The 27892-nt window shown below is 46.3% G+C and overlaps 1 protein-coding gene across 8 annotated transcripts in view; it reads right to left on the bottom strand.

Moving 5' to 3' along the window:
• AGAP1 (ArfGAP with GTPase domain, ankyrin repeat and PH domain 1) overlaps positions 1-27892 on the bottom strand; it is a 637917-nt gene that overhangs the window by 305006 nt on the left and 305019 nt on the right. For all 8 annotated transcript variants that reach the window (XM_033229802.1, XM_033229800.1, XM_033229801.1 and 5 more), the window contains one exon: positions 25226-25318. In XM_033229802.1, coding sequence (XP_033085693.1) covers positions 25226-25318 — 93 coding nt within the window. The remainder of the gene's footprint in view (positions 1-25225; positions 25319-27892) is intronic.

Raw genomic sequence — 27892 nt, forward strand, 5'->3', positions numbered from 1 at the left:
GTGACTCTCACCGGCCACACTCAGGACATCTTATAAAGGTAGCAAATGCCAGCCCCGTAGAAGGGCTTCCCGGGTATTGCCTACACCTGTGACACACAGGTGACAAGGCAGCACCCATCAACATTCTCACAGGAGTCCCCACCATCCAGTCCCACTCCTGCTTAGCTGTAGACAACTAACCAGCTAATAACTTCCAAGGAAGAAATATATTATAAATGCATTTTCCACCTGCTGTGAGGAACAGTGGGAGTGCTGTGTTAGTGGCTTGGGGCCACACCCTGTCCTGGGCTGGCCTGGGAACCTCAAGGTGCAACCCCTATCCCCAACATTGCTTCCCCCCACAAATAAACTCCGAGCCCCCTGAGCCCCCAAAGTATCTCTCAAAGAGCGCTCAGCATGCAACACTTCTGAACTGTAAACTTGCTGGTACACACGGACCTGATGAGAGGGGACCCTCTGTCAGCGCTTTCTGACTGATGGGATGTTTAATGAAATGAACACTTTGAAAAACAATGAATGCACTAGAATTAGGAGAAGCAAAAAGGGTAAATATATATACAGACGCTAAGTATGCTTACCCAGTCCTCCATGCCCACACAGCAATATGGAGAGAAAGGGAATTCCTAACTTCTGAGGGAACACCTAGCAAACATCAGGAAGCCATTAGGAGATTATTATTGGCTGTCCAGAAACCTAAACAGGTGGCAGTCTCACACTGCTGGGGTCATAAGAAAGGAAAGGAAAGGGAAATAGAAGGGAACCGCCAAGACGATATTGAAGCCAAAAGAGCCGCAAGGCAGGACCCTCCGTTAGAAATGCTTCTAGGAGGACCCCCAGTATGAGGTCATCCCCTCCGGGAAACCAAGCCCCAGTGCTCAGCAGGAAAAACAGAATAGGGAACCTCATGAGGACACACTTTCCTCCCCTCCAGATGGCTAGCCACCGAAGAAGGAACAATACTTTTGCCTGCAGCTAACCAATAGAAATTACTTAAAACCCTTCACCAAACTTTTCACTTAGGCATTGACAGCACCCATCAGATGGCCAAATGATTATTTACTGGACCAGGCCTTTTCAAAACGATCAAGCAGATAGTCAGGGCCTGTGAAGTGTGCCAAAGAAATAATCCCGTGCACTGCAGGCCATACATTTCAATCCCTGTATCTTTAACCTCCTTGTTAAGTTTGTCTCTTCCAGAATTGAAGCTATAAAACTACAAATGGTTCTTTAAATGGAGCCCCAGATGTAGTCCATGACTAAGATCTACTGCGGACCCCTGGACCGGCCAGCTAGCCTGTGCTTCCACGTTAATGACATCAAAGACACCCCTCCTGAGGAAATCTCAACTGCATAACCCCTACTACACCCCAATTCAGGAGGAAGCAGTTAGAGTGGTCGTCACCCAACCTCCCCAACGGCACTTGGGTTTTCCTGTTGAGGGGGGGGACTGAGAGACAGGACTAGCTGGATTTCCTAGGCCGACTAAGAATCCCTAAACCGAGCTGGGAAGGTGACCACATCCACCTTTAAACATGGGGCTTGCAACTTAGCTCACACCCGACCAATCAGATAGTAAGAAGAGCTCACTAAAATGCTAATTACGCAACAACAGAAGGTAAAGAAATAGCCAATCATCTGTTGCCTGAGGGCGCAGTGGGAGAGACAAAGATCGGGATATAAACCCAGGCATTCCAGCCAGCAACAGCAACCCCCTTGGGTCCCCTCCCTCTGGATGGGAGCTCTGTTTTCACTCTATTTCACTCTATTAAATCTTGCAACTGCAAAAAAACAAAACAAAACAAAACCAAAAAAAAAAAAAAAGAAAAACAATGAATGGAACTGACTGCTTCAAAAGTGCCTGCAGCAACCAGAAAATTCACTGGCCTTCATTTGAAGACAAAGGACACTGCTAAGCGGCAGCACACATCTATCTCCTCATTGACATGACCAAAATATGAAGAAAAATTCCATCTGCTACATAATTCAGTGGACTTTTAAAAAACAATGAATTTACTAAGTAAACTAATCCTCCACCGGCACTCAAACGGAGACTGTAGCCTGGCCCACTGGTGTCATGGGGAAGTCGCACAGAGCCGATTCCTACCTTGTCTGCATCTTCTCTGGGCCTCCCAGTCTCGGATCACAGTGCCCTTGCGTTGGAAAGTACTGCTTTAGCACTGGACAATGTCTTCACAAATGAGACCGACTCCATCAGCTGCCAAAGCTCTGCATCACGCTGTCCCACCCCAATCCCGTCTTCCTTTGACTGTCCATGTCCAGGTGTCCTGGTCCCCATGTGCCCCGACTCTTCCGTTGACTGTCCATGTCCAGATGTGCCAGTCCCCATCCCCAGCAATCTTCCTTCTGACTGTCCATGTCCAGGTGTGCCAGTCCCCACCCCCAGCAATCTTTCTTCTGACTGTCCATGTCCAGGTGTGCCGGTCCCCACCCCCAGCAATCTTCCTTCTGACTGTCCATGTCCAGGTGTGCCGGTCCCCACCCCCAGCAATCTTCCTTCTGACTGTCCATGTCCAGGTGTGCCAGTCCCCACCCCCAGCAATCTTTCTTCTGACTGTCCATGTCCAGGTGTGCTGGTCCCCACCCCCAGCAATCTTCCTTCTGACTGTCCATGTCCAGGTGTGCCAGTCCCCACCCCCAGCAATCTTCCTTCTGACTGTCCATGTCCAGGTGTGCTGGTCCCCAGAGACTACCTGTCACTTCCTGAAGCTCTGCCTGTCCCGGCCCAGTGACACCCACTCTCTATTGCCAGTTCTTCACACCACCTTCTCTGGTCCTTGACCAGCCCCTGCATGGAAAACTCCTCAGGGCCAAGCAGCCTCCTCTCTATCTATGCCTTCTACACAGCTCAGCACAAAGGGGAGACCATCAGGCTGAGACACCAAACCCTCATGGAGTTTGAAGAATTTCCCACAAAGAAGATATAGAAATACACAGTGTCCAAAAAATTAAAAATCACCTATTACCAACTTATAAAAAATATCTTCACAATATACAACAAGCTAACATCACGATTAATTTTTCACAAACTACCCAACTGGCTTCATCAGGAGTGGTAGTGAATTCTCCAGCGGCAATTCAGTACAGATTTGGCCAGGATTGACTCAGATGTGAAATGCTGTGCCCTTTCTTGCTCACAAGGTCTCAGGGTTCTTAGGAAAGTTAGAACTTGGTTATTAACATGGCCAATCTCTACATCCCGAAAATACTTCTCCCTTTGGAAACACAGGTGACTGACTGCTAATGCTGCCCCTATCACATAATGGACATAAAGAAAAGAAATCCTTGATCAAGAAAGTGGAATTCTGACAAAGGCCACAGTGGTCCAGCTCCAGCTCTCTCTCTTCAGAAAATGAAATGCACCATCTAACAGCAAGGCCAGGGGCCGGGGGGATGCATGGAGGCCACCTGAAAACCCAAGGTCAGCCAGGCTCTGCCTCACGCCCTGTGGCAGAACAGACAGGGAACGCAGGTTGCAGACAAAGTCCTGGTGCCTATCCACCCAGACACTGGTGCCCATCTACCCAGCAGCCCAGATGTTGAAAGACAACAGGAATAAAACAGAGAGACCTGCCTTAGACTGAACTCTGTACCAGTCCCCAAAACTTCATCTTAAGACAATGACACCTGACCCCCAAAACTGAGGCTCAGAACTCCAGAGAGACCCCGTCTGAGAGCTGTGTCTTGCAAACGAGGACTCAAGGTCTGTCCTTTCTCAAAGGATCCACTGCACATTCGAATGGTAAAGGCTGTGAGTCATGCAAAATGACACCCATTATCTTCGTGTGGTTTAGCATGTCCTCAACGTGTCAACCAGGGACATATCAACCAGTGACACCGCAGTAGCATGTGGACCCAGCAGTCTTGGGATGGACTTTGAAAATGCTGGGTGAGCGAAAGCTTCTGGAGTTTGCTCCCTGACATTCCACTCTTAGGACAACATGCTCTCAAAGTAAACTTGAGCCTAAATTCTACCACGGATGACCCGCTACGTTTCCAATTCCAGCGGCTTATCAACTAAGACATACACACCCCGGGCATGACCTCTCCAGGGCTTTTCTGCCTTCCCACAGAGCAAATGTGACTTGTGGGCAGTCCCACACAATGCATAAGCGTTAGTTTACCACTCCCAGGCTGTGTGACATTAAGTGGCTCAACTTCTCTGAGCATTCATTCTGTCTGTGAAAGGGGGATTATGCCATTATCCTTCCTAAGGTGGTTGTGAGAATTGTGATTTTTCATTAAATAAGTATTTACTGAGCGCTACTCTAGGTGTCTGGGATACACTAGTGACCAAAAAAAGAAATTTCGGACATTGGGGTCCTTACGTTCCAGGGGCTGCTACCGAAAGGGGTCGGCCTAGCATAGAGAAATGCTCATTTCACTGAGTTCAAAATACCTCCTCTTCCATCAAGTCCTGTACCCAAGAAAGACACTTGAATTTAACCCCATTATTTCCCAGAAACCTGAGAACAAACCAGCAAATACTCATCCCCAGGAAACCAAAATTCAGGATCCCCATCCGCTCTCATCTTTCTCTGGGATACTTGTCGTTAGGTCTGTCAAAATGCAGTCCCTTGGTGAGCCGACTTGCTGCGCCGTCAGGACCCACAGTGGCTGGGCGTCAGTACCGGAACGCTGCTGGGCCCGCCCGCTCCAGAAGCCAGCGCAGCCTCCCTCCCTCGCAGCCCGGCCCTCCAGGCCTCTCCCCCTAAGCATGCTAGCAACACCCCAACAGGCCCACAGTATTCCAGAGTGAAGACAGCCACCCCTGAAAACACCTCTCCATCTTCAAGGCCTACATTTCTCTAGTATTCTGACAGCTCTTAGTAGGGGCAAGCTACGTTAGGGCAAAGCCTCCCGGACTAACCTTGGAAGTGTCATTCAAGACCGGTGGCGATTCAGCTACTCCTAGGTGTGCGGCCTGTGCCACTTATGACTTACGCTCAGAGGGCAGAATGCGGGCCATGGCCATGGCCACGGCCACGCCCTCTCCCCTTCCTTCCAGGGGCTGCAGCAAAGTATCCTGGCACACTAAAGAACTTTTAAAAGTCATTGATAAGGCTCATTAATGTATCAAAATATCACCTACTCAATGTGAACCATTAAAAATTATTAGTACAAGTATTAGTAGAAATAGTCATTAAAGTGCAGAAATATCATGAGAAATATCAAGTAGAAATATTCATCACCTTGGAGCTATGCCTGCAGCCCTCGCCTCCTGCTCCAAGCCCCTCAGCCACGTGGGTCAGGAGCAGTGCCCTGTGGTCTCAGCCCTCAGTTCAAAGCCCTGAAACCACAGGGTGAGCAAAGAGAGTCTGGGTGGAGAATCAGTTTCACTCAAGCACTTGGAGAAAAACAGCAATGTTAACTGACAAATAATAGAAATCATATTCAAACACGTGGTACGTTTGTGAAGCAGAAAGCAAAAGTCATATCTGTTTTTAAAATAAGATGTTTGCAGCTGCGTCCTCTCATCTTGAAGGGGGGACGTATTTCCTCTCCTCTATGATTTGGGGAGATGCACAAGCCACACTACAAACCCGCCCAGGGTTGAAGAGCTCCCCTCCTCCCCGCCCTGCTTAGGAAGAGCCATGATCTGGTACTGAGTTCTCCAACAGGCGGAGCCACCATATCTGAAGAGGGAAGGTACTTGTCTCTAACTTAATCAAAGTTAGTGAAACAGGAGGAAGGAGTTACGAAATCATTGCTTTGGAGGCTGTTTCGCCAAATTTGTGTCTTTCAGAAACATTCTGTGGAGAAAGTGACGAAGACAGCCAGCTACTTCCACAGGAACTTCGTGAAGAGACTTTCAGGGGGGCTAATGTAGGAAAAAAAAATTTTTTTTAAGATATGGGGAAGCAGGCCAGATGCAGTGGCTCATACCTGTAATTCCAGCACTTTGGGAGGCTGAGAGGGGTGGTAGGAGTTCGAGCCCAGCCTGGCCAACACGGTAAAATCCCGTCTCTACTAAAAGTACAAAAGTAGCCGGGTGTGGTGGTGGGAGCCTGTAATCCCAGCTACTCGGGAGGCTGAAGCAGGAGAATCACTTGAACCTGGGAGGTGCAGGTTGCAGTGCGCCAAGATCATGCCACTGCACTCCAGCCTGGGTGACAGAGCAGCAAGACTCTGTCTCAAAAAAAGGAGGGGAGTGGGGGAAGAAAAAAAAAGTAAGTGCAATGGAGCAACGGAGACGAAAGTAGAAAGAATGAACCTGAAATGCATGATTATGCAGCTGATGGTTACCTTTCCTTATCCCCAGTCAGGCCCTGTATCTGCCCAAGCCGCACCTCTGAGTTGGCAGAGGTTGGACTTTGGGGCCCTTAATAAGCCATGCTCATGAGGAAAACCAGGTTACTCCATTTGAGGGTAACCTGAAAGGAATCTATCAGGCACAGAGAGGCTGCCAAAGCTCTGCCATCCAGTAAGCAAACAGTGTGTTCCTTCTCCTTCTACTGGAGCCAACAACTAACCAAGTGGCTCTTTCATCACAGGGCGTGGCGCCATGTTAGCACGGTTTAGCACACCTCTTCCACGGCTGGGTGCGGCAACAATTGAGAGGGCTTCTATTTTTTTTTTCCATTTTTAATGTTTGAGTACACAGTAGGTGTATATATTTACGAGGCACAGGAGACATTCTGATACAGGCATGCAATGTGAAAGTAGCACACCATGGAGAACAAGGTCTCCATCCTCTCACTTATCCGCTGAGCTACAAACAATCCAATGACACCCTGTAAGTTATTGTTCAATGTACAGTTATTACTGACTGTATTCACCCTGCTGTGCTGTCAAATAGTAGGTCTCACTCATTCTATTTTTTGGACCTAGAGAGGGTTTTTATATTTCAAATTAAACACTATTTTTTATTGTATATACTGACCAACATGCAAACATAATTTATCTGATAAATTAGTAACTGTGTTCAATGTATATTTAGTTCTAGCCATCTTAAGCTTTTTAATGAAGACATTGCTAAATACATTTTCTGCTTTACCTAACTGAAAATAAAATACTACCATCTACTTTTAAAAGTAGACACGGAAATAATGCACATGATTTTTGCCCCAGCTAAGCAAAAGCATAATGGTATTTATATGTGTAAGTGATCACAGGAAGGGCAATAGAAAAAATAACGGGCTGGCCTAAAATTAATAATAATAGTTTTCAAAAACTTGTTAATGCTGCTTTTCAGGCCATAAGCACAGCCAACAAGATATTAAAAATGTTTTCCTCAAAATGAAGCCACAGCTACCATGTTGGCAGCTGTTCAAAGGGTCGCCAGATCTTCCGCTGGAAATTGAAAAGGACAACGGTTTCTACATCTTCCACATAAGCAGCACCAGTATGTGCATCATTTCAGAGTCCTCTTCCCTTGGTCACCAAGAAGGAAGGGGTCTGGAGATGGGAGCCCGCATCCAGGAAGCCTGGCCCACGATGGCTCACTGTCTCTCCTTCTATCCACACTCAATTTAAACAAGGAGAAACAGGTCTCATTTTCTTCCAGTATCATTTTCAGTAGCAATTTGCACTTTTCTACAAATGGTCTTTCGTATGGTTATTCTTGCTGAATTGCCAACAATAAGAAAAAGCTTCCATAAATCAAGTCTCCCGAATCTCCTCCACTGTTGATAAAAAAGGAAGGTTTCCATTAGGGGGAAAGAAAAATCAGAAAAGTGCCTGTAAACGTAAGACATAAAAACATGCTTTCCTTTTCCTGAAATTATCCAAACCCGTGAATGCACCGGTTACCTTGATGGGTATACATCAAACAACAATATGCCTGAGAAAAACACAGTTGTGTTTTCGGTGGGTATTTTTTGGTGCCGCGAAAGAATGAGGGCCGTCTGATATAAGGGCACATCTCATCTAAGTGTGGAATATATTTTTATTGCTCTGGGAATAGTCACTGTTAACTGAATGCAACAACAAAAAGGGGGAAAAGGAGCATGCAGACCCGAGGGAATCACCAAATCAATTAACAAGTAATTCGGGAACTAATTTCTATATTGCCTCTTAGCACAAAATTGTATCTTTAATTTCGCCGGCAATAAGCATCTCAATGATGGTCCTAACACACACTGACGCTGTAAATGAGTTTACAAGTATCTCTTTTTGATTGGCTGTACAACATTATTTCTTCACAGTTCAATGCTACTGTAGCCAAGTGCTCTGAAATATTTAATTATACTGGTAGCTACCAGTTACCAATTTGCAAGATCCACAGTGAGTACAGTACATTTTAAAGAACCAGTAATCAACTAATTAAAACCACTGTCAATCCCAGATACTCCAATTACAAACAACTGCTTTCGAATACACTTATTCGAGGATTTCTGCATTAAGGCAAAACGGATCTCGCAGAAGGCCAAGCTGTACCATGGAACGCGGGTGCCACCAACCAAAGACCCCTCAGTGTCGGCGCTACTTAGAAAACGTTTCTGCAGCAGTCCCTGGGTGTAGTCCTGTGCCTGAATTTTTAACATAAACAAAACGTTAAGTTATATATTTTTAAGTTAAGTTAGATACTGGGAGCTCGGTGCTACATAAGGAACTTCAATGTGAAGGCCGCTGGTTTTAGGATAAGCAGACCTGGGTTTGAATCTTATCTTTGCCTCTTCCAGGCTCTAGGAAATCATGCAAGCCAAGCCTCAGCTTTCTCATCTATAAAATGTGCAGGGGAATGAATGCCAACTAGGCTCACAGGACTGCTGGGAATCAATGAGCCTGCGAGATACATAAACACAAAGGATGGTCATGTTCTCTCTTAGTAACCAGATGCTTTCAAATGTAATGCTTTTTATCTATTTCCTTGCATATTAAAAAACAAATAGATAAAACAGCACGAAGCTTAAGAATTCAACTTAGAAAAAGGTGACCAGTCACAATACAATCAAAATATCTGGGTTGAAACAGTAAACAAACACTATTTGTTATTTCTATTTTTTTGAGAAGTGCACAAGGAATGAGGAAATGCCAGTGTCAGTGGTGGAAAAGGTACTGGAAGAACATCTGGAAGGACCTTGGACAAGCTCTTTACCCTTCCCGGGACTCAGTTTCCCTATGTAGAAGATGAGGGTGTTCCAGCTTTAAAAACAGCACGTTTGTTGGGCAATTCACCGTAATTCGGGTGCTAGCACAGGGAAAAGCACTCTAGAGCTGGGTGTGGGGGCTCACACCCATAGTTCCAGCTACTCCGAGAGGCTAAGGCAGGAGGTTCGCTTGAAGCCAGGAGCTTGAGACCAGCCTGGGTGACATGGGGAGGTGGGGAAGGAGAGCACTCAGTTATTTGGGCAACAATGGGAAGATGGAAGGGAAAAATAAATCTCAGGGTTAATCTACAGAATTATAGATTATAATTGTGAACATAATATATAATGTTACATATCATAACATCTTAACATATTACATGAATTTACATATGTATACACATACTGTATATAGTTTTTGTTCTCTGAGAGAAATTACTTGGGAAAAACAGGTAAGATTCTGAATAACAATTTCCAACCTTCATGAATGAAATTACATGAGACGAAATCTAAAGAACACACGTTTGTTTGTGGCCGTGCCTTTGTAAAGCTTCTTTACCCAAACAGAGGACCACGCCTGGATCACAGCAGCACTTGAACTGCATCTTTTGCTTGATATACATATTGGCATGGCCTGAAAGGAAATCAATAACCATCCATCCTTTCCTTGGATGTGCTGGGTATCTACGGCGTGCCGACCCCTCGGGGTCCACGACCAGGGGCCCCTCTTGTTCAGTTCCAGAACTGCCACCCTATTCTCACCAGATCTATCTGGGAAGGTCCACTCACACTCACACCCTCAACACTCCCAGCTTGGGCTCACTCTCAGGGCCTCTCCAGTCCCTCTTCACCACTGAGCTGCTTCAGCTTCTCCCCATTCCCAAGCTTCTCTAGCTCCTCCTCACCCTTGGGCTTCTCCAGCTCCTCCTCACCCTTGAGTTTCTTCAGCTTCTCTTCATTTTTGAGCTTCTCCAGCTCCACTTCACCCTTGAGCTTCTCCAGCTTCTCTAATTCTTGAGCTCCTCCAGCTCTTCCTCACCCTTGAGCTTCTCCAGTTCCTCCTCACCTTTGAGTTTCTCCAGCTCCTTGTCACCTTTGAGTTTCCCCTAATTCTTGAGCTTCTCCAGCTCCCCCTCACCCCTGGGCTTCTCTAGCTCCTCCTCACTCCTGGGCTTCTCCAGTTCCTCCTCACCTCCAGGTTTCCCCAGGTCTTAAGTAACCAATAAGTTTCAAAATCATCCTCATTTACTCCTTCCCTCCGGTACAGGAGGAGTGAAAAAGCACTTCAAATGTTATTAAAAACTGTGCACATTTACCAGAAGAAAATAGTTTTCATGTTCTAAAACCTACTTATTATTGAATACAATGTCCAGCTTTAAAAATGATCCGCACAGCCTCAAAGTATCTCCCCCAAGACATGCATCCCTATCTTTATCAAATGGAAAAATAAGAACTCAAGGGAGAAATCCAATAGGTCTCGCCTTGTCCAAATGACCAAGGTCAATGTCCTCAGGAATAAGACAGGTGGCTGTCAAGTGCCTCCGGTAGACAGCACCAGGAAGGTGCAAGGCTTCTGTGGTTTTCCTGCCAGAAATGTAGATCCTCTATCTATTCAGGAGATGACGTTGGGCAATCCAAATTAAAGGGCTTTCTACAAAGTAACTGATCAATATTCCTAAAATAGTGTCAAGGTCATGGACCGTAAGAAAGACAGGAATTTTCTCAGGGTGGAAGTGGCAAAGTAAATAAAGCAATTAAGCGAAAGGAGGGATCCTGGATTGGATCCTGAGATAAAAAAGAACGTTTCAGGAAAAACGTGAAATGTGAAGAAGGCATATAGGTAAGTTACTAGTACTTTACCAATACTAATTTCCTGGGTTTTATAGCTGTACTAAGTTACATAAAAATGTCCACAGTGGAGGAAGCTAAGTGAAGGGTATATGGGCTCTCTGTATTATTTTTTGCAAATTTCCTTCAAATCTAAAATTACTTCAAAACAAGAAGTTAAAATTTTTAAAGTTCCCTGTAGTCCCAGCTACTCGGGAGGCTGAGGCAGGAGAATGGCGTGAACCCAGGAGGCAGAGCTTGCAGTGAGCTGAGATGGTGCCACTGCACTCCAGCCTGGGTGACAGAGCAAGACTCTATCTCAACAACAACAAAAAAAGTAAAGTTCTGTTTTAATCCTAGCCCAATTCACTTGTTACTGTGTTCCTATTCATCCAATTTAACACCACATGTATGCATATTTTCATGTTCCAATTATTACACAGTTTTATGTTTTATGCTTTCAGTCATCTCTAAAGAGTATTCAAATTGGCCATTTTAATGGCTGTACATCCTGGTACTATTCAGTCAGCAATTACTAATTTAACTTCTTGCTTGTTGAAAATTTGTAGCTCCCAGAATTTTAATATTATAAATAACTGCTATGCACACTGTTTTACACTAAAGGTGTTTTTCCATTTCTCCTAGTGAATTATTCCTTTGAGGATAAACTTCTACAAGACAGATCACTGGGACAAAGTGCATCAAATTTCTTATGTCCATCATATATGACTGTTAGATTGTCCTTCAAGAGGGCTGGGTCAAGTTTCAGGACTATAGCAGTGCATTTCCACAACTCTGCTCCTCCTAATATTTCTTAGAGTAGGATTTTATCGTTCTTTGTTAATGATACATTTTAGTATACAATGATTTCATACTGTCTTAAATCTCCATTACTTTAGATATGAGCAAAGGAAGGCCACACACCCACATCCAGGGCTATCTGCTTCTCATGGTTCTCACTGCCTGATCATGACTTGGCACATTACTCATGTCTCCACCAGTACTTCTATGTAGTTGGTGTTTTATATATTTGTATAAAATTAATTTTTATGTACACTAAAAATACAAACATTCTTATTTTTAACACTAATTACAGTCACAGAGGTTGTGGCTGATAGACACTGAACAATACGGTAAAAACCTGGCAATTACAAAAACAGTCTGGTGTTTCTAAAATTTGTGGGTTTAACCTTAAAGAATTCCTTATAAACAAAATTGTGTATGTGAAGACATTTATTTAGACAAATTTTTTTCTGTATAAATACTCAAAAGTAGAAAAGTTATATAAGAAACCAGTTTTCTGAAATTATTTTGGGTCACTGGCAAAAGTTTTATTCTTTGCAGATTAAAAAAAAATGTGACCACTTTTGTGTAACTAAATATACTCTCTTATATACATAAAAGTTAAAGAATGTTGACTTAAAAATTATAACGTTCCTGATAATACAATTTAATGAATACTGCAACTTCTCCAATATAACATATTCTTTTAAACAAAATCTGTTTCGATGAAGAAGACATTTTAGCCAGGCACGGTGGCTGTAATCCCAGCACTTTGGAAGGCCGAGGCGAGCAGATCACCTGAGGTTGCGAGTTGGAGACCAGCCTGAACAACATGGAGAAACCCCATCTCTATTAAAAATACAAAATTAGCTGGGCGTGGTGGTGCATGCCTGTAATCCCAGCTACTCAGGAGGCTGAGGCAAAAGAATCACTTGAACCTGGGAGGCAGAGGTTGTGGTGAGCTGAGATTGCACCATTGCACTCCAGCCTGGGTAACAAGAGTGAAACTCCATCTCAAAAAAAAAAAAAAAAAAGAAAATCCAATTTACACAATTAACTTATGCTACCTAGTATTACTACCACCAGCAACCTCCCTAACAAATACCCTCCCTGCTGTGTAAACAATGCGGGAGAAAGAACATGTCTCGGAGTGTGCACCATCAGGAAGCATGTGGTAAAGGAGACGTGAAGGATGCACACATGCATCAACAGGGAAGATAGAGAGCAAAAGCCCAAGAACGGATGGGCATCGAAGGAGAGAAGAGGAAAGAGAACACATCTCATCAGTTTTCTCGGACCAGAAGGCATCTGACACGGGCCTCATGGATGGCAAGATTTTCACAAGCACAGATTAAAGGGATGGCACCAATCAAAGTTAAGAGTCATCTGTGTGTGAGGCCAGAAACAAAGAAGCCCCAAGTGACTCCATGCACCTAGAAAGGGGATCTCAAAGTATGGCTCCTGGATTAGCAGCATCAGCATCACTTGAGAACACAGAAATGCAATTTCCTGCCAGGTGCAGCAGCTCATGCCTGTAATCCCAGCACCTAGGGAGGTGGAGGTGGTTGGACTGCCTGAGCTCAGGAGTTTGAGACCAGCCTGGGCAACATGGCAAAAACTGGTCTCTATTAAAAGTACAAAAAATTAGCCAGGTATGGTGGTGCACGCTTGTAGTCCCAGCTACTTGGGAGGCTGAGTTATGAGGATCAATTCAACACGGGAGGCAGAGGTTGCAGTGAGCCAAGATCGCACCATTTCACTCCAGCCTGGGTGACAGAGTAGACTCTGTCTCCAAAAAAAAAAAAGAAATACAATTTCCTAATACTTGATTCTGACCTACTCAGGCAACCTCTGGCCCCACAGAGACTCTGATGAACACTGGAGTTCAAGGACCTCATCTGATCTTGATCCAGGTGCCAGACAGCACAGATTCTCCAGGACAGCCCTGCATACAACAGCCTGCCTTGCTGGTCCCCCACCGGGAAAGTACACCGTGTACTTGACCCTTGATCTCGCATTGAAAAGACGGCCACGGGCCGTGCATGGGGGCTCATGCCTGTAATCCCAACACTTTGGGAGGCTGAGGCAGGTGGATTACCCGAGATCAGGAGTTCGAGAACAGCCTGACTAACATAGTGAAACCCCGTCTCTATGAAAAACACAAAACTTAGCCAGGCGAGGTGGCTCATGCCTGTAATCCCAGCTACTCAGGAGGGTGAGGCAGGAGAATTGCTGAAGGTCAGGAGTTTGAGACCAGCCTAACATGGTAAAACCCTGTCTCTACTAAAATACAAAACGTAGCTGGGCATGGTGGCCTGTGCCTGTAATCCCAGCTACTTGGGAGGCTGAGGCAGGAGAATCGCTTGAACCTGGGAGGCAGAGGTTGCAGTGAGCCGAGATCGTGCCATTGCACTCCAGCCTGGGTGACAGAGCAAGACTCTGTCTCAAAAAAAAAATAAAAATAAAAAAAAAGAAAAAGAAAAAGAAAAAAAGATGGTCATGGTGAGCACAGATTGCATGGTGGGGGCAGGAGGGGGATGCAACAGCACAGGTTTTTCTAGAAAGTTTCAGAGAGGACTCCTGGATTTGAATCCCAGCTCCTCCACTCACGGGGAGGTAACATCAGTCTCATACCTTAACATCCCCAAACCTCAAACTCTTCGTCTAGAACAGAGTAGCAAGTTGAGTCTTAGGTTGGTGGAGGATTAAATGAGGTCTTATGATGAAGCATCCAGTGTAATAATGCACAATACATACTCGGCATATAACTGCCAGCATTCTTACTACAAGTCTCACACAGTAATAATGTGGTTGATTCTGATGAGTTCAAGCAGAAGAAAAGGTTACGGAGTAAATATTGCAGGGAGCAGATTGGACTGAACTAGGAGGACTAGGCTTGGGACGGCCCTAAGATGTTAAATTTTGAAATGTTTCTGTTTTCACCAGTCTGCAAACATTAACTATAGTATTAGGTATTTTATAGACAATGTCTAACTAGGAACATATTTCCTAAACTAACAAACTCTTCTGTTTTTGGGGGCGGACAGAGTCTCACTCTGTCACCCAGGCTGGAGTGCAGTGGTGCGATCTCAGCTCACTGCAACCTCCCCTTCCCGGGTTTAAGCGATTCTCCTGCCTCAGCCTCCTGAGTAGTTGGAATTACAGGCAAGCACCACCATGCCCGGCTAATTTTTGTATTTTTGGTAGAGATGGGGTTTCACCACGTTGGCCGGAACTCCTGACCTCAAGTGATCTGCCTGCCTCAGCCTCCCAAAGTGCTGGAATTACAGGCACGGGGCACCGCACCCAACCCAAAACTAACAAACTCTTCCATGCCTAGTTTATAATATTTACATTCCTATATATTTAATTATAGCTGTCAGCTTTGGTACCAAGGAAATAGTGTTTTTTGGTTTCAAAACTTGGCCTTCAGTGAGCCAGTTAAAAGTAAATTCTTTTACTTTTAGATGTAGGAAAGGAAAAAGTGTTTTTGCTACTCAAAACTCTGATAAAAATGTCAATGCCTGATGACTTTCCTGCAAAGCCTCAAAAGAGGACTGTGAAGACTTCTTAAGCTGCCACCTTCTTTAGAACTTGTGGAGCCAAAGGCTCTGGAGTAGGCAACAAGCAGAGCCATGTCATCAAGCGGTGTGTGAGGGAGAACCACAGCGATAGTCTTGGGACAGAGTGGACAGTCTGGGCTTTCCTGACCATGTCTGGGAAAATGTGTCTGGTGTGAGAGCCATGCCAAGTGTGGTAAGTTCCATGGTTGCTGCTTCTAAAGAAAACATGAAACGCTGACGGCCAGTGATTCTCTCTGCCAGGAGAGGTGCTTGTTTGGGTGTCAAATTCTCTATTCACAAAGGACAAAACTCAGCTTGGGAGAAGTCCTGTTCCACAGTCCAAGTTCCTACACGAGGAGAAACTGAGTCTGCTGTCAGGAACTGTTAAATAAATACTGCAGAACTGAAATAATAAGACCTTAATGATATGATTTCCTCAGGATTATTGGTCTTGGTAGATATCTTTTTTTTTTTTTTTTCTTTTTGAGAGAGATCCAAAAAGGAGTCTAGTAGCGTGATCTTGGCTTACTGCAACCTCCGTCTTCTGGGTTCAAGTGATTCTCATGCCTCAGCCTCCCAAGTAGCTGGGATTACAGGTGCGCACCACCACGTGGGGCTAGTTTTTGCATTTTTAGTAGAGATGAGTTTTTGCTGTGTTGGCCAGGCTGGTCTTGAACTCCTGGCCTCAGGTGATCCACTCACCTCGGTCTCCCAAAGTGCTGAGATTAGAGGCGTGAGCCACCACACCCAGCTGGTAGACATCTGTTTCTGTGTAGTGTTTGCAAATGGCCAAAGACTATGGGAAGTAGTCATAGCTACTTGTCATGTGTGTGGAATTTAACCTTTAAGGTGAAAGGCCTCCTAAGTCTGACCTGGGGTCCCTGCACTCCTGCTCTTTCTTTCTTTTCCCTATCTTTTCCTTCTTCTCTTCTCTCTTTCTCTTAATTTTTTTTTTTTTGTGAGACGCAGTCTTGCTCTGTCACCCAGGCTGGAGTGCAGTGGCGCAATCTCAGCTCACTGCAGCCTCCACCTCCTGGGTTCCTGCAATTCTCCTGCCTCAGCCTCCCGAATAGCTGGGACTACAGGTGCCCGCCACCACACCTGGCTGATTTTTTATATTTCTAGTAGAGATGGGGGGTTTCACCGTGTCAGGATGGTCTCGATCTCCTGACCTTGTGATCCACCCACCTCGGCCTCCCAAAGTGCTGGGATTACAGGCATGGGCCCCTGCGCCCAGCTGTATCTTTCAGTAATGAAGTAAGTATACAGCCATCTTTTATACCTGGGAGAAATTAAACAAAACACAAAGCACCACAGCCACTATCAAAGCAACCAGTGACACAACTGATGGACAGCAGGCACCTGCTCAATCCACAGGCTTTTCCAGAACATCCCCAGCTGCAGGCCCAACGTTTGCCCGCGGCCCTGAGGAGCTGCCTCTGCAAGGAAAGGGAGTTTTGGTTTTCAAAACCAGCCTGAGGGAGGTCTCCCATGGACGCGATTGAAAGGCCTTAACGGCTGTAAAATGCACTGCACAGAGAGCTACGCACCTTGGATAAGGATTCGTTCCAGCAACAGTCTTACTTCAAATGACAACAGTTTACCAAACTTAGGAGAGTTTCAATGGAAACCCTCAAGTCGGAGTACTTCGAGTTTCATATGTTTCCTATCTAACGCGTGCGGCCTCGTAAGTTTTTCTTTTTTATTCTCAAACATGTTGGTCAGAAATCAAGTGGCCTCACCTTGTATGGCCTCACCTTGTATGACCAGGAAGCTAGGACATTCCAGATGGAAAGAACATGGCAGATGGCCCTCGGCCACACAGAGCTCAGCTCCCGTCCCAGCTCTGCTACTACCCAGCTGTGTGTTACAGGATGAAATATGTCCCCCCAAATTTGCACACTGAAGCCCTCAACCCCAGGCGGACTGTATTTGGAGACGAGGACTTTAAGGGGGTCTATAACGTAAATGACGTTGTACAGATGGGGCCCTAATTCAATGGGACTGGCATCATTATAAGAAAAAGAGACAGCAGGCGTGTGCACATGGAGTCCAGGCCATAGGAGGGCACAGCAAGAAGGCAACAGGCTCAAGCCAAGGAGAGGTCTCTTCAGAAACTGCCAGGCCTTGTCTTGGAGAACCGAGAGATCAACTTCCGCTGTTTAAGCCGGGGCTGCCCAGCATGCCCCACTGTCTCCCCAAGCCTTAATGTTCCCATATGGGAAAGCGGACTGTGGCACTTCCTAGGTAAGAGGGACGGCAGCAGAAAACTCTAGCACAGGGCACTCGAAAAAGTGGTCAATAAACGCTGGTTACCGCCAATACTCTGGTACATGAGAACCCCCATCATCTCAAACCCTGTGGGGACAGAGTAAGAAGGGGAGGGAGATCCGTTCCGTGTGGCCACAAGTCTCTAAACCCCCACACCACTGCTCCTACAAACAATACGGGGAAATCAACCCCCCTCTGCAGGGCAGCCAGAGTCCTTGGCAAGCAGATGCCCCGGGCCTTTAGGACCCTCCTGCCCGCTTCCTCGTGAACCCCTCCATCCGCAGCTCTGCTCTCCGCCTCCCTCCTGTTCTGTCACCACCTACTTGTATGTCCCAGTTCAGTGGGATTGTCCCCATCTCCATTTAGCTGTCCTTTCCTCACCCTCTCCTGTCTAACTCAGTAGAATGCACCATTCTTTGGTGTGACATCCGTCCACTTGCATTGGGGGTCATGGGATGGGATTGTCAGTACATGTCTGAGCTGAGCCCGGGGGCTGCAGACACCTTCTGCCTCCTCCAGCCCTAGCAGAGGACCCAGGGCATGTCACACAAGGACCAGAGCACAGTTGTGACTAGTTGATCAAATCTGATAAGAAATTAATTCTAGAAATAAGTATCTTATTGATTCATCAACACAAAAACAAGTTCTGGCAACATTAACTTTGAGAATCTTCCCTTTACTTGTAGGATAGTTTGTATTTCTGGAGCTCATGGGGAATTGGATTTCACCACCACTGCTCAACTTTTAAAGAAAATAAGCACTATTTTGCTGAAACAAATCACTTAGATACTATCCTGGTGAAATGGGAGGCAGGCGGGGAGGCAGGGAAGTGCTGGGTAGAGAAGGGCAGGCCACCTGGCGAGAGCTCCACCCTTGGGCCTATGCCCACAGACCTAGGTAAGGACAAGCACTCCAGTTTTTGCGCCCAAACATTGCATTTTCCGAGACCACCCCGGCCTGCCATGTCCCCCCATCCTGTGCCTATAAAAACCCTGAGACCCTAGCGGGCACACACACAAGCGGCTGGGCATCGAGAGAAGCACACCAGCAGAAGAACATACCAACAGACTCTGGAAGGCCACCAATGGCAGAATGATGTGGATGACATGGAATTCAGCTGGCGGCGGTAGGAGGAGAGTCTGGCCACTCAGTGGCTGGACTCCAGGGGAAGGCCACCTTCCCACTCCATCCCCCTTCTGGCTCCCATCCATCTGCTAAGAGCTACTGCCACCACTCAGTAAAACCTTGCACTCCTTCTCCAAGCCAACGTGTGACCCAATTCTTCCAGTACACTAAGGAAAGAACCCTGAGATACAGAAACCCTCTGTCCTTGCAATAAGGCAGAGGGACTCATTGAGCTGATGACCACAGGCCGCCTGTGGACAGCCAAGCCGAAAAGCACACTGTAACACACGCCCACGGAGGCTTCAGGAGCTGTAAACGCCCAGCCCAAGACCATGCTGTGGGGTCAGAGCCTACGCTCCCCACAAGCCGCCTGTCTGCCTGCCCCGCTAGGGGTCTGAGCTGCAGGGCCCCGGAGAAGTGAGCCACACCCCATCACACGCCCTGCGAGGGGGATAAAGGAACTTTTCCTGTTTCACTAGCTCCTGGATAATGGATACACAGACGACACACTGAGTCTTCAAGGTAACTTCCGTTCTTGGAAGTGCCATTCTGCTGGCATGGCAGTTGGTAGCGTCTGAAGCACCTTGGCCTACGCTACTTCCCATCACCCTCATGCAGCCCTCACGACCAAGGGAAGTATTCGTTCCGATTGCTCTGCAGATTTGTGTATAAATGATGGGTTTTGTGTTTTGACGAAAGTAATTCCAATAAACATTCTGTGCATCCTGCGAGGAACATATTGTCACCCACCAACGTTGCCAAAAGGGCGGGGATGTAGGGGAGGGTGTGCCCGATATACTCAAAGACGGATGAGTTGTCATTTCACGTGTAGGCCTCCAGATATTCTGGACTGTTCTGGCAATGACAATATGAGATTTGAGGAGTCAAAGTAAAAGCACTGATACACCCGCCTGGCCATTAAATTAATCATTGTAACTGGGCCAGGTCTGTTGTGAACCAGGCTGAATATAAGACTCTCACGGAGCTGTTCACCCAAGTGAGGTCAATTAGCTTGCAGGGCACGGCAAGTTCACCCAGTAAATTATCTGCTTCTGGGGAGCACAACGGGCTCCGATGCCCAGGCAGAGCTGATTTGCCACGTGGGTGGGCATCGTACACTTGGCGAGCCTCTCGCTCACCTTGTTTCCTCAATGGTTGGGCTTAATAAACGTGAGCTGTCCTCCTGTAAACCTCTGCCTACACAGAGAGGCCGCAGGCCTGCGGAGCTCCTCTCTCCACACCCCGGAAGGAAGGGCACTGCCATTCCTCTCCATCTCTTCCAATCTCTATCAAGTTTCGGCGCGGTCTTCACATTTGTTTCCTCCATGAAAGCAGCACGCGACGGCGAGGCACTCAACCAACTCACTGTGACCAGTGTCAAAGTTTCAGGAGCTGTTAACGCGGGCGTCATTAGGCTGCTTTCATTCTGCCCACGCCACACAATACACCCCTCGTGTTGATCCCAGGTACCAGACAACACAGGTCGGTGGCCTGCGGCAGGCTGGACGAGGGGATTAACTCCAGAGGTTCCTTTCACTTAATTGACAATTGCCTCTTTCTACTCAACTGAGAATCAAAAACACGCACGGCTTCAAAACAGTTCACAGGCCTGATGGCGGGTGCGGTGGGCTTGTCCCGGGCAGGCCGGCTCTTCCTCTGACAGCTTGGGAAGGTTTTTCCCGCGGCTTCAGATGGCTGCTGGAAAATGACTGCTCTCACAGCTGACTCCCTGGAGGTGGTCATGACATCAGGGTTCAAGGTCAAAATGAAGACTTAACAAAAAAAGTTTTGAGGAATGTTGTTTCTTTGGTGTCTCCACCGAGCATCACAAAAGGGAGCCTGCCGGATGCAAGGTCCCCCTTAGTGCCCTGCAGCCCCGAGAACTGACAAACAGCACCTTGGCGGGCATCGCAGAGGAAGGACCAGAGTGGGTGGCCTGCAAGAAAAGGACCCCCAGCACATGACCACCGCAGCCATCAGGGCTGTCGCCTCCCGATGCACACCTCTCTGCCTACCTTTCTTTGAGGCAAGCAGAGACCTGGTTCTCTCAAAACATCAGCCAGTTGATCAAATAAACAAACACAAAACTTCCGAAAGTCGCAGGCAGTGCTCTTCCCATGAACCTCTAAGAGCTCTCTGTGAGTCCTGCTAGCACCTAAATCCTTACACACAAAACCATGAGCGCGAGACACCTGGCCAAAGCTGAGCCAGGCCAGGGGCGGCCCCTCTGAGGGGTCTGCATGACAGGGAGGGGTCGTCCCCATGGCCTGAGGCACAGAGCATGCCCCGCACACTTTCTGTATTTCTCATTCCTGACTAACCCTAGGAATGCCAATCCTCTGATGGTCCAACCACATACCAGGGACGGGGGATAATGGCTACATACAGTTGGCCTGTCTGAAGCAGGAAGAAAAGACCCCCAAATGGAAGCATGATAAGGCAGAGATGGTACCTTCCATTCTGTTTCATTCTCTGAAACCTCATGAGACAACACATAGTCTAAATAGATGTCATGAGGAGGTTCCGTGTGTCCCCACCAAATAAAAATAACATGTTTTCAATTGTGTAAGTATGACGAAATAAACTGAGCACGATTTTCAAAAAATTCAAATCCTTCTAGTGTATGCTACCAAGTACAAGGCAAGTCTTGAACGGTTTCTGCAGCCTGGACATCGGGGCAGGAGGGGATGGCCAGGTTCTCTGGCCAGGGCTCTGCAAAGGGCAGGGAGGAGGCCAAGGCGTACGGCTGTGTATCTGTACTCAAATATAGAGATTAAAAAATGCTAAAGAGAAAGAAAGAAAGGAGAGACACAGCTGCCATCCCCCAAACAGACCTCCCATCTGCCACCCACGATTTGCATGTCACCTTCTCCGGGCTCATTTGTACTTCATTAACTGCCATTGACTTAACAAGATTTATGCAAATGGCACCATAGGAGCTCCCTAACTCCCACTGCAATCAAGTGATTATGTATGTACAACTCTCCACAGCAATGAAAAATTAATACGTGACAAGCCCACTCGCCGCTGAGCCAGGCCTCTGGCTTTTATTTTTCTTGCTTTGCTTTTTAATTTTTACTCCAATAGACCTTATCTTCTTAGTTAAAAAAAAAAAAAAAAAAAGAAACCGAACTCTCTGAACCAATCTCTTCCAAGACCCCAGAAAGGACACAAAAGGAGAAGTAGACCCAGGTCCACAAGCAATGAAGTTATAGTCCAGAAAATAAGTTATATTCTTGATGAGGAATCTGTAATTGGGAGAAAGAAGAGATAATGTCATTGACCATCATGATTCGGCGAACTCCCACACTGAGGTCGGGGGAGCCTTGGTGCTCACGGTGAACCAGCTATCACATGGAAGTGAAAGTGGGTTAACACAAGCCACTGCGACATGTACAATCTGTAAACTCAGAGGTTAGGTTGCAGAGTGTTGAAGGCTGACTTGCTGGGTCCTAAACCATCCGTTACAAGACTCCTGTTGGGGGAAAGAAGAGTCTGCATTAGCAACTCCACGCAGGTTGCTGAAGTTCTAAAACGATTCCTCTGCCATTAGGCAAAGGTCCATTAGCTGGTGTGTGAGGCTTTGATCACGCAGACCTGAGTCTTTCACACGGGCTGAGCACTAAGACACAGTTCTCTGCAGCTGGTGACAAAAGCAGAGAACACGTTTGCGGCAAACACGGTAAGGATGGGAATGGAAAGATGCCTCCCACCCGGAGAATGGCTGAGCACGGCTGTGTTACCCCTGGAGAAACATGTCGCTGCAGGCAGTCTCAGAAGTTTCTTTATACAGTCATAAGATACTTTCGTCTCAGGTTGTGGTTCACTTATTTAATTGAAAACATGTAACGTTGCTTCCTCAGCTTTCTGAAGGCTTTTCATCGACGGGCAGTGGAAAGAGCACGGGCGTGGGGGCAGAGAGGCCTGGTCTGCATCCTTGCACCTACTTCCTGGCTGCCTGGTATAGGGTCCTCCCCATCTCTGTTTAAAATAAGGACAACACAGCTACCACAACTGTGGCAATGTCGAGGATTACATGGGATCCCGAATGAATAGCACTTACATAATAAGCACTCATTTAATTGTTCATTTATTCAACAAATAATTCGGTTGAGTTTCTAGAATATGGCCATCAGGCTCCATCCCCTGCAATCCTCTCATTTCATTTCCACACTGAAGTCATCACACCAGGAGGGTCAGGAATTCGGGCTACCTGGAGTGATCTATGTTCCTTTAGAAACAAGGGCACATGCAGGGATGTGAGATTAATCGATACAACCGTCTGCAAATCCACATCCATCTGCCCGACGCACAGAGAGGCTTTGACAAGGGTGCCCTGAACATGACTAATTCAAAAATCCAGTATTGCTAACATTTAAAAATTCTCTGTGGAACCTCCACATCTAACTGCTTCAAGGGCTTCAGACATCATCCAGTTCCCCATTTTACAGATGAGGCACCTGAGGCCTGGAGAGCCAGCCACAGGGGGACTCTGCTGGGCCAGGTGTGGATTTGAGGAGGGAGCTGTCTGTGGCTGCAAGAGGGGGACAATTAGGAGGGACAAGGAGCTAGCTCCCTGTGCCCAGGAGTCACCGGGAAATCAGACCATGATTTAGATTTCAACGAGATTACTTTGAACATTCACAATCGAAAGGCTTCCAAGGACTGGATAATACTCATTTTACGCTTGATGGTCAACTCCAATCTGCACACATATTGAAAAGGAGCCTGCAAAGCCAGCCCCTCCACAGATGAGCAGGGTACACATTGAACGAAGGTTCCAATTATTCCGGGGCCCGCCTGGCTCGCACAGAGGGACTCCTGCCAGGCTGCTGAGCACTCCCACCCAAATCAACCACAGACAGGCATTAAGAAAATGGTCTATTATTAAGTTTTAATATTCCCCAAAGTAAATGTCCTGGCACCAGTTTATAAAAAAGAAAATAAAATGTTAAATGATTTTTAAATTCCAGTTGAAAAAGGTATCAATGGCATAAAAATTACACATTAAAATCAGCTTATGCAGAGTTAGGTTAAAAATAAATGCACCGAGAAAGAATAAACAACTATGCGCACGGACCTCTAAAGTGAAGGACCTTTTTTTATAGTGAAAACACCACCCACCATCAAAGTGGGAAGTTCTGTTGTTGCTGTCTTTGAATATATGGAGGGAAGAGAACCTCTCCTCAAGGTGCTCCGGGCCAGTCCATACATTTGCGGCCCAGTAGATGAACGTGTGTCTTACACAGATGCATGAGGGCCTTGGTGATGACCTGCAGGCCTCCTTCTTCTCTGCCTGGCAAAGGCATGCCCTGTGAGCAAGGAAGAAGCAAGCCTGATCCCGGGCAGGGTCAGTCACGCTGCGGGCAGAGGTGTGGTCTTTGCAGTAGTTCCTGGGCATCTTGGGAAACTCTGTGGACTCCCTCCTCTGGTCTCACCCAAGATGCCGTGGCCCTATTTAACCCCTACCTCTCCCACATCTTCACGCTGACACTGCCTGGCCACCCTCTAAGGCTGTGTTCCTATTTGCTTCAAATGGACGAAACCTACATGACCAGAATAATCCTCCCGTTTTTAAGGGCAGCCAGTGCCTACACAGTGCCTAAGGGATTAGGGACGCGGCACAGGTACCCGCAGGAGAGAGGACAGCAAAGCAGTGAGCTGGACCAGAGGTGCACACCGGTCACAAGCCCTGTGCCTGAGAGGCGGAGCCATTCTCCTGCCCACAGAGGCTTTTGCTCAAGAAGGATGCACTCCAAATCAATTGGCTTTCTTTAACAAACCAGAAGATGCCATTTCCAGAAGCCACTGTGTGGGGTTGAACTCTATTTTTATTCTCCTTGGAAATCGAACCACAATCTACGTCACACGTGGACTCCAGGGTTTTTTTTTTTTTTCTTATTGGAGACATAAAGTGATTTAGAATCCGGTTCTGGGCTAATGAAACCCTGTTCCAGGCTAGCAACACAGGCCAAAACAAATGGTTGAATTCAAGTCCTGTTGTGTAATGAGGAAGTTTAATTAAGGCCCCACATTACAGCTGTAAATGTTCCTTTATATAATAAGGTCTAAATGAAACCGAACCTAATCAAAGTTACAATTCCTTCATTAGCAAATTACAAACAAGAGCGCACAGCTGACACACCGGCTATGATTATCACAACTAATTGCCTCGTTGTTACAAACCAGCCTGAAACAGTGTTCAGATGTCCGTCTGTGAGAGCAAATTAGGGCCACGTCGGGCTGTTCCTGTGATCACAAGGGGCTCTTGTAGGCGATCTGAGTTACCCCTGTTGCCCGGCGGCCCGCGGCCCAATCAAAGCCGCGCTACAAAGGCAGCCTTTGAAGGCTCTCAGCCTGCAAACGCACTCCATATGCAGGCGGGCAGCCCGCACTTCATTAGGTCTGTTGTCTCCGTTCCCTCTTCTCATTCTAATGATCCCATTTGAATACACACAGGAACTCTGCTAATTGATGTCAAGTGACAGACTTCTACATTCATCAACAGAGCACAGCAGACAGACCTTGGCGCGCGAGCCAGCATCATCTCCGGGAAGACCTGAGGTGTGTCTCCGGCGACAGGGAGGGAAGGATGGGGATGCTGCTCACCTGTTTAATTGGGATGGCTCGGCCGCTCCCGATGCTGTCCGCACGACTCTCCAGGCCTTTCTTCTCTTTGTCTGGGTCGCTCCCTTTCCGAGACTGCAAAGCAAAAGGAAAGTTGGCATCTGGGTAAGGGCTGCGGTTCACAGACGGGGCTCTGCCCCTGTTTGTAGAATTCCTGCCAATACACATTTAGAAAACACGCGTGATCTATGTGTGCACACAGACATGTCCGACCAGCAGACCGCTCGGTAGTTCATCTCCACTGACTCATCATTTTTAAAGAGAACCGTCTAAACTTTCCCGCTGACTTTTCCACCACAAAATTATCTTTTAATTCTTTTTTAAAAAGTTCAAAATTCAATTACTACAAACCAATGGGCCATAGAGGAAAGTAACACCCAATAGAAAAACGCATTCGAAAGCTGCAGTTCACATAGCCGAGGAAAAAAGGGGCTGCTCTATGTTCATTTGGAAAATCCACTACATAAACATACATATTTAACTAATGTTTGAATGATTTCAAAATTCTATTAACTAGTCAGCTGTGCGATTTAACGGCACACCCTCGATTAGTATCAAGGTGCTGTTAACATTTTCCTTGTATTGCTTCTGGATGGGTGGAAAATGGCAAATTCGAAGTTAAGCTAATGGACAAAACCACAAAAAATAACGAAGGGAAAAGAAAACCCCTGAAAATCGCCTTTGGACCACAGGTCAGTATTTGGGAAATAATGAACAGCTTTGTTTGACAAGGTCCTGAGTCAATTATCTCTGATGCACTGCTGACCTGCTGCGGACGACGAGTGCCGGGCGCCGGGTGGGAAGGGTGGCGACCTTTAACCCAGGGAAGCCCCAGCCAAAAGCACACGTTGACTTGGGTAAAACTGAAGGAGCTCCATCGTCTCAGCCTCCTCTCTCGATGGCATGAGGAAGTGTGAGCACAATGATTTTCTGACAGATTTATTTTATTATGAGAGAAAGATCGGAGACTCGTCCTCCTTAATAACTGTGCTGACAAGTGACAACTTCACTCCATTACTTTTCAATGGGAACATTACTCACGCAATATTGAAAATGGAGAAACATTTTCATGTGCTTTTCAAATCTGAGATGATATATGAAATGAACAGACTTTGTGGTGTCCACTGCTACAATGAAACGCTAATGGAATCCAGGTTCAAAGGGATGTGAGATGGAACAGCTGATTTAAAAAATATACATATTAAAAGGGGGCAATGTCACGGGTCGTAATAAAAACAAGGGCTGATGAGACACATTTAGGATTCCAGAGGTATCCTCTGGATAGAGGCTGCTACCAAATTAAGGAGGAGGACAAGGAGAACAGTTCCCATGATGGAAACTCAGATCCAGCACTTCAAAGGGTGCTACTCTCCTGCGCAGCTGTGCTCATTAGGAAATACGCTTCGCAGATGGTGATAAGAGCTGATGTTTATTGAACACCTACTACGTGCCAAGCACTGTGCACTTGTTTCCCTTAGAATGGTGGATGCCTAGAATGAGATGACAGGGAATAAGTCAAGTAACAAACACAAAGTTGCAGAAGAATATAAAACGTAAGGTTAACCCTTTGGGCTAGAAGGAAAACAGAGATATTTATCAATTCCTTGTCAAGAGCTCATTTTTCTCTTTAATTAATTAATAATGTATAGTAAGAGCTACACAATAGCCTTAAATTCTTTTCTCCACGTCTCAATTGATGAGAAAAGCTGGCTCCTGAGGTTCCTACTTTTAAGATAAATTTCAAAGCACACAGTGATAACACTAAAAAAAAATTTTTTTTAATTAACAAAGAATATTTAAGAGTACTTTGGGAATTTTACAAATTCTAAATTTCTAAATTTGGAAATCCATCTTCATTATTCTCTATTAACCAGAATAATTAACAAAACAAACATTAAAAAATTACCATCTTCAAGGCAGCACATCTGTCCCCCCAGCCACTCCATTCTCAGAACAGAATTTCAGATTCCACTTGAAATGGGAAGAAATAGCTCATTGCCCTGCTGCAAACACCTTAGAACACGAACTGTGGACAACGAAACTCAACATCTGATCACACACTGAGATAAAAGAGACTGAAACTTCAGTAAGACTTCATTGCAAAAATAAAACAAAATTTCCTGACAACTTTAACAATTCGCTGGAGACAGTCAAAACACTAAAATTTCCAGGAAAGAACAGTGGCAAGCTGTTAGGCAAAAGAGTTTGCTGTACCTCAGCCCCACAATCACTTTGTCTACATCAGGCTGTATCCATAACATTGAAATCCGACAACCAGACTCAATCAAATCCAATGGGCAGAGACACCCCAGCATATACAAATTCCCAGTAGGGTTTCCTTTCTCTGCCAAGTTGGGAGACTTCATCACTAACGGCACATCCTTCTGTGATGCTGGAATGGCTTTGAGGAATCATCAGACACAAGGCAGCCCTCAGCACCCACGGCGTCTGCCAGGAGTGACCCTGCCCTGCATACAGCCTGCTGCACACTGCCCGAAATGTAACAACAGCAGATCACACCCATCCCAGAAGGGTTGCAGATTTAAAGTCAACGCACAGCAAGCCACCATAGTAACTGCTTCGCCTCCAACAAACACTCAATGCAGAGGAAAGAAAGGTTAAGGTAATCCAATTATCACCTGCTTCTTT

This window comes from Trachypithecus francoisi, unplaced genomic scaffold (assembly GCF_009764315.1).
Source record: "Trachypithecus francoisi isolate TF-2019V2 unplaced genomic scaffold, Tfra_2.0 Lachesis_group13, whole genome shotgun sequence".
In the NCBI taxonomy this organism is placed as follows: Eukaryota; Metazoa; Chordata; class Mammalia; order Primates; family Cercopithecidae; genus Trachypithecus; species Trachypithecus francoisi.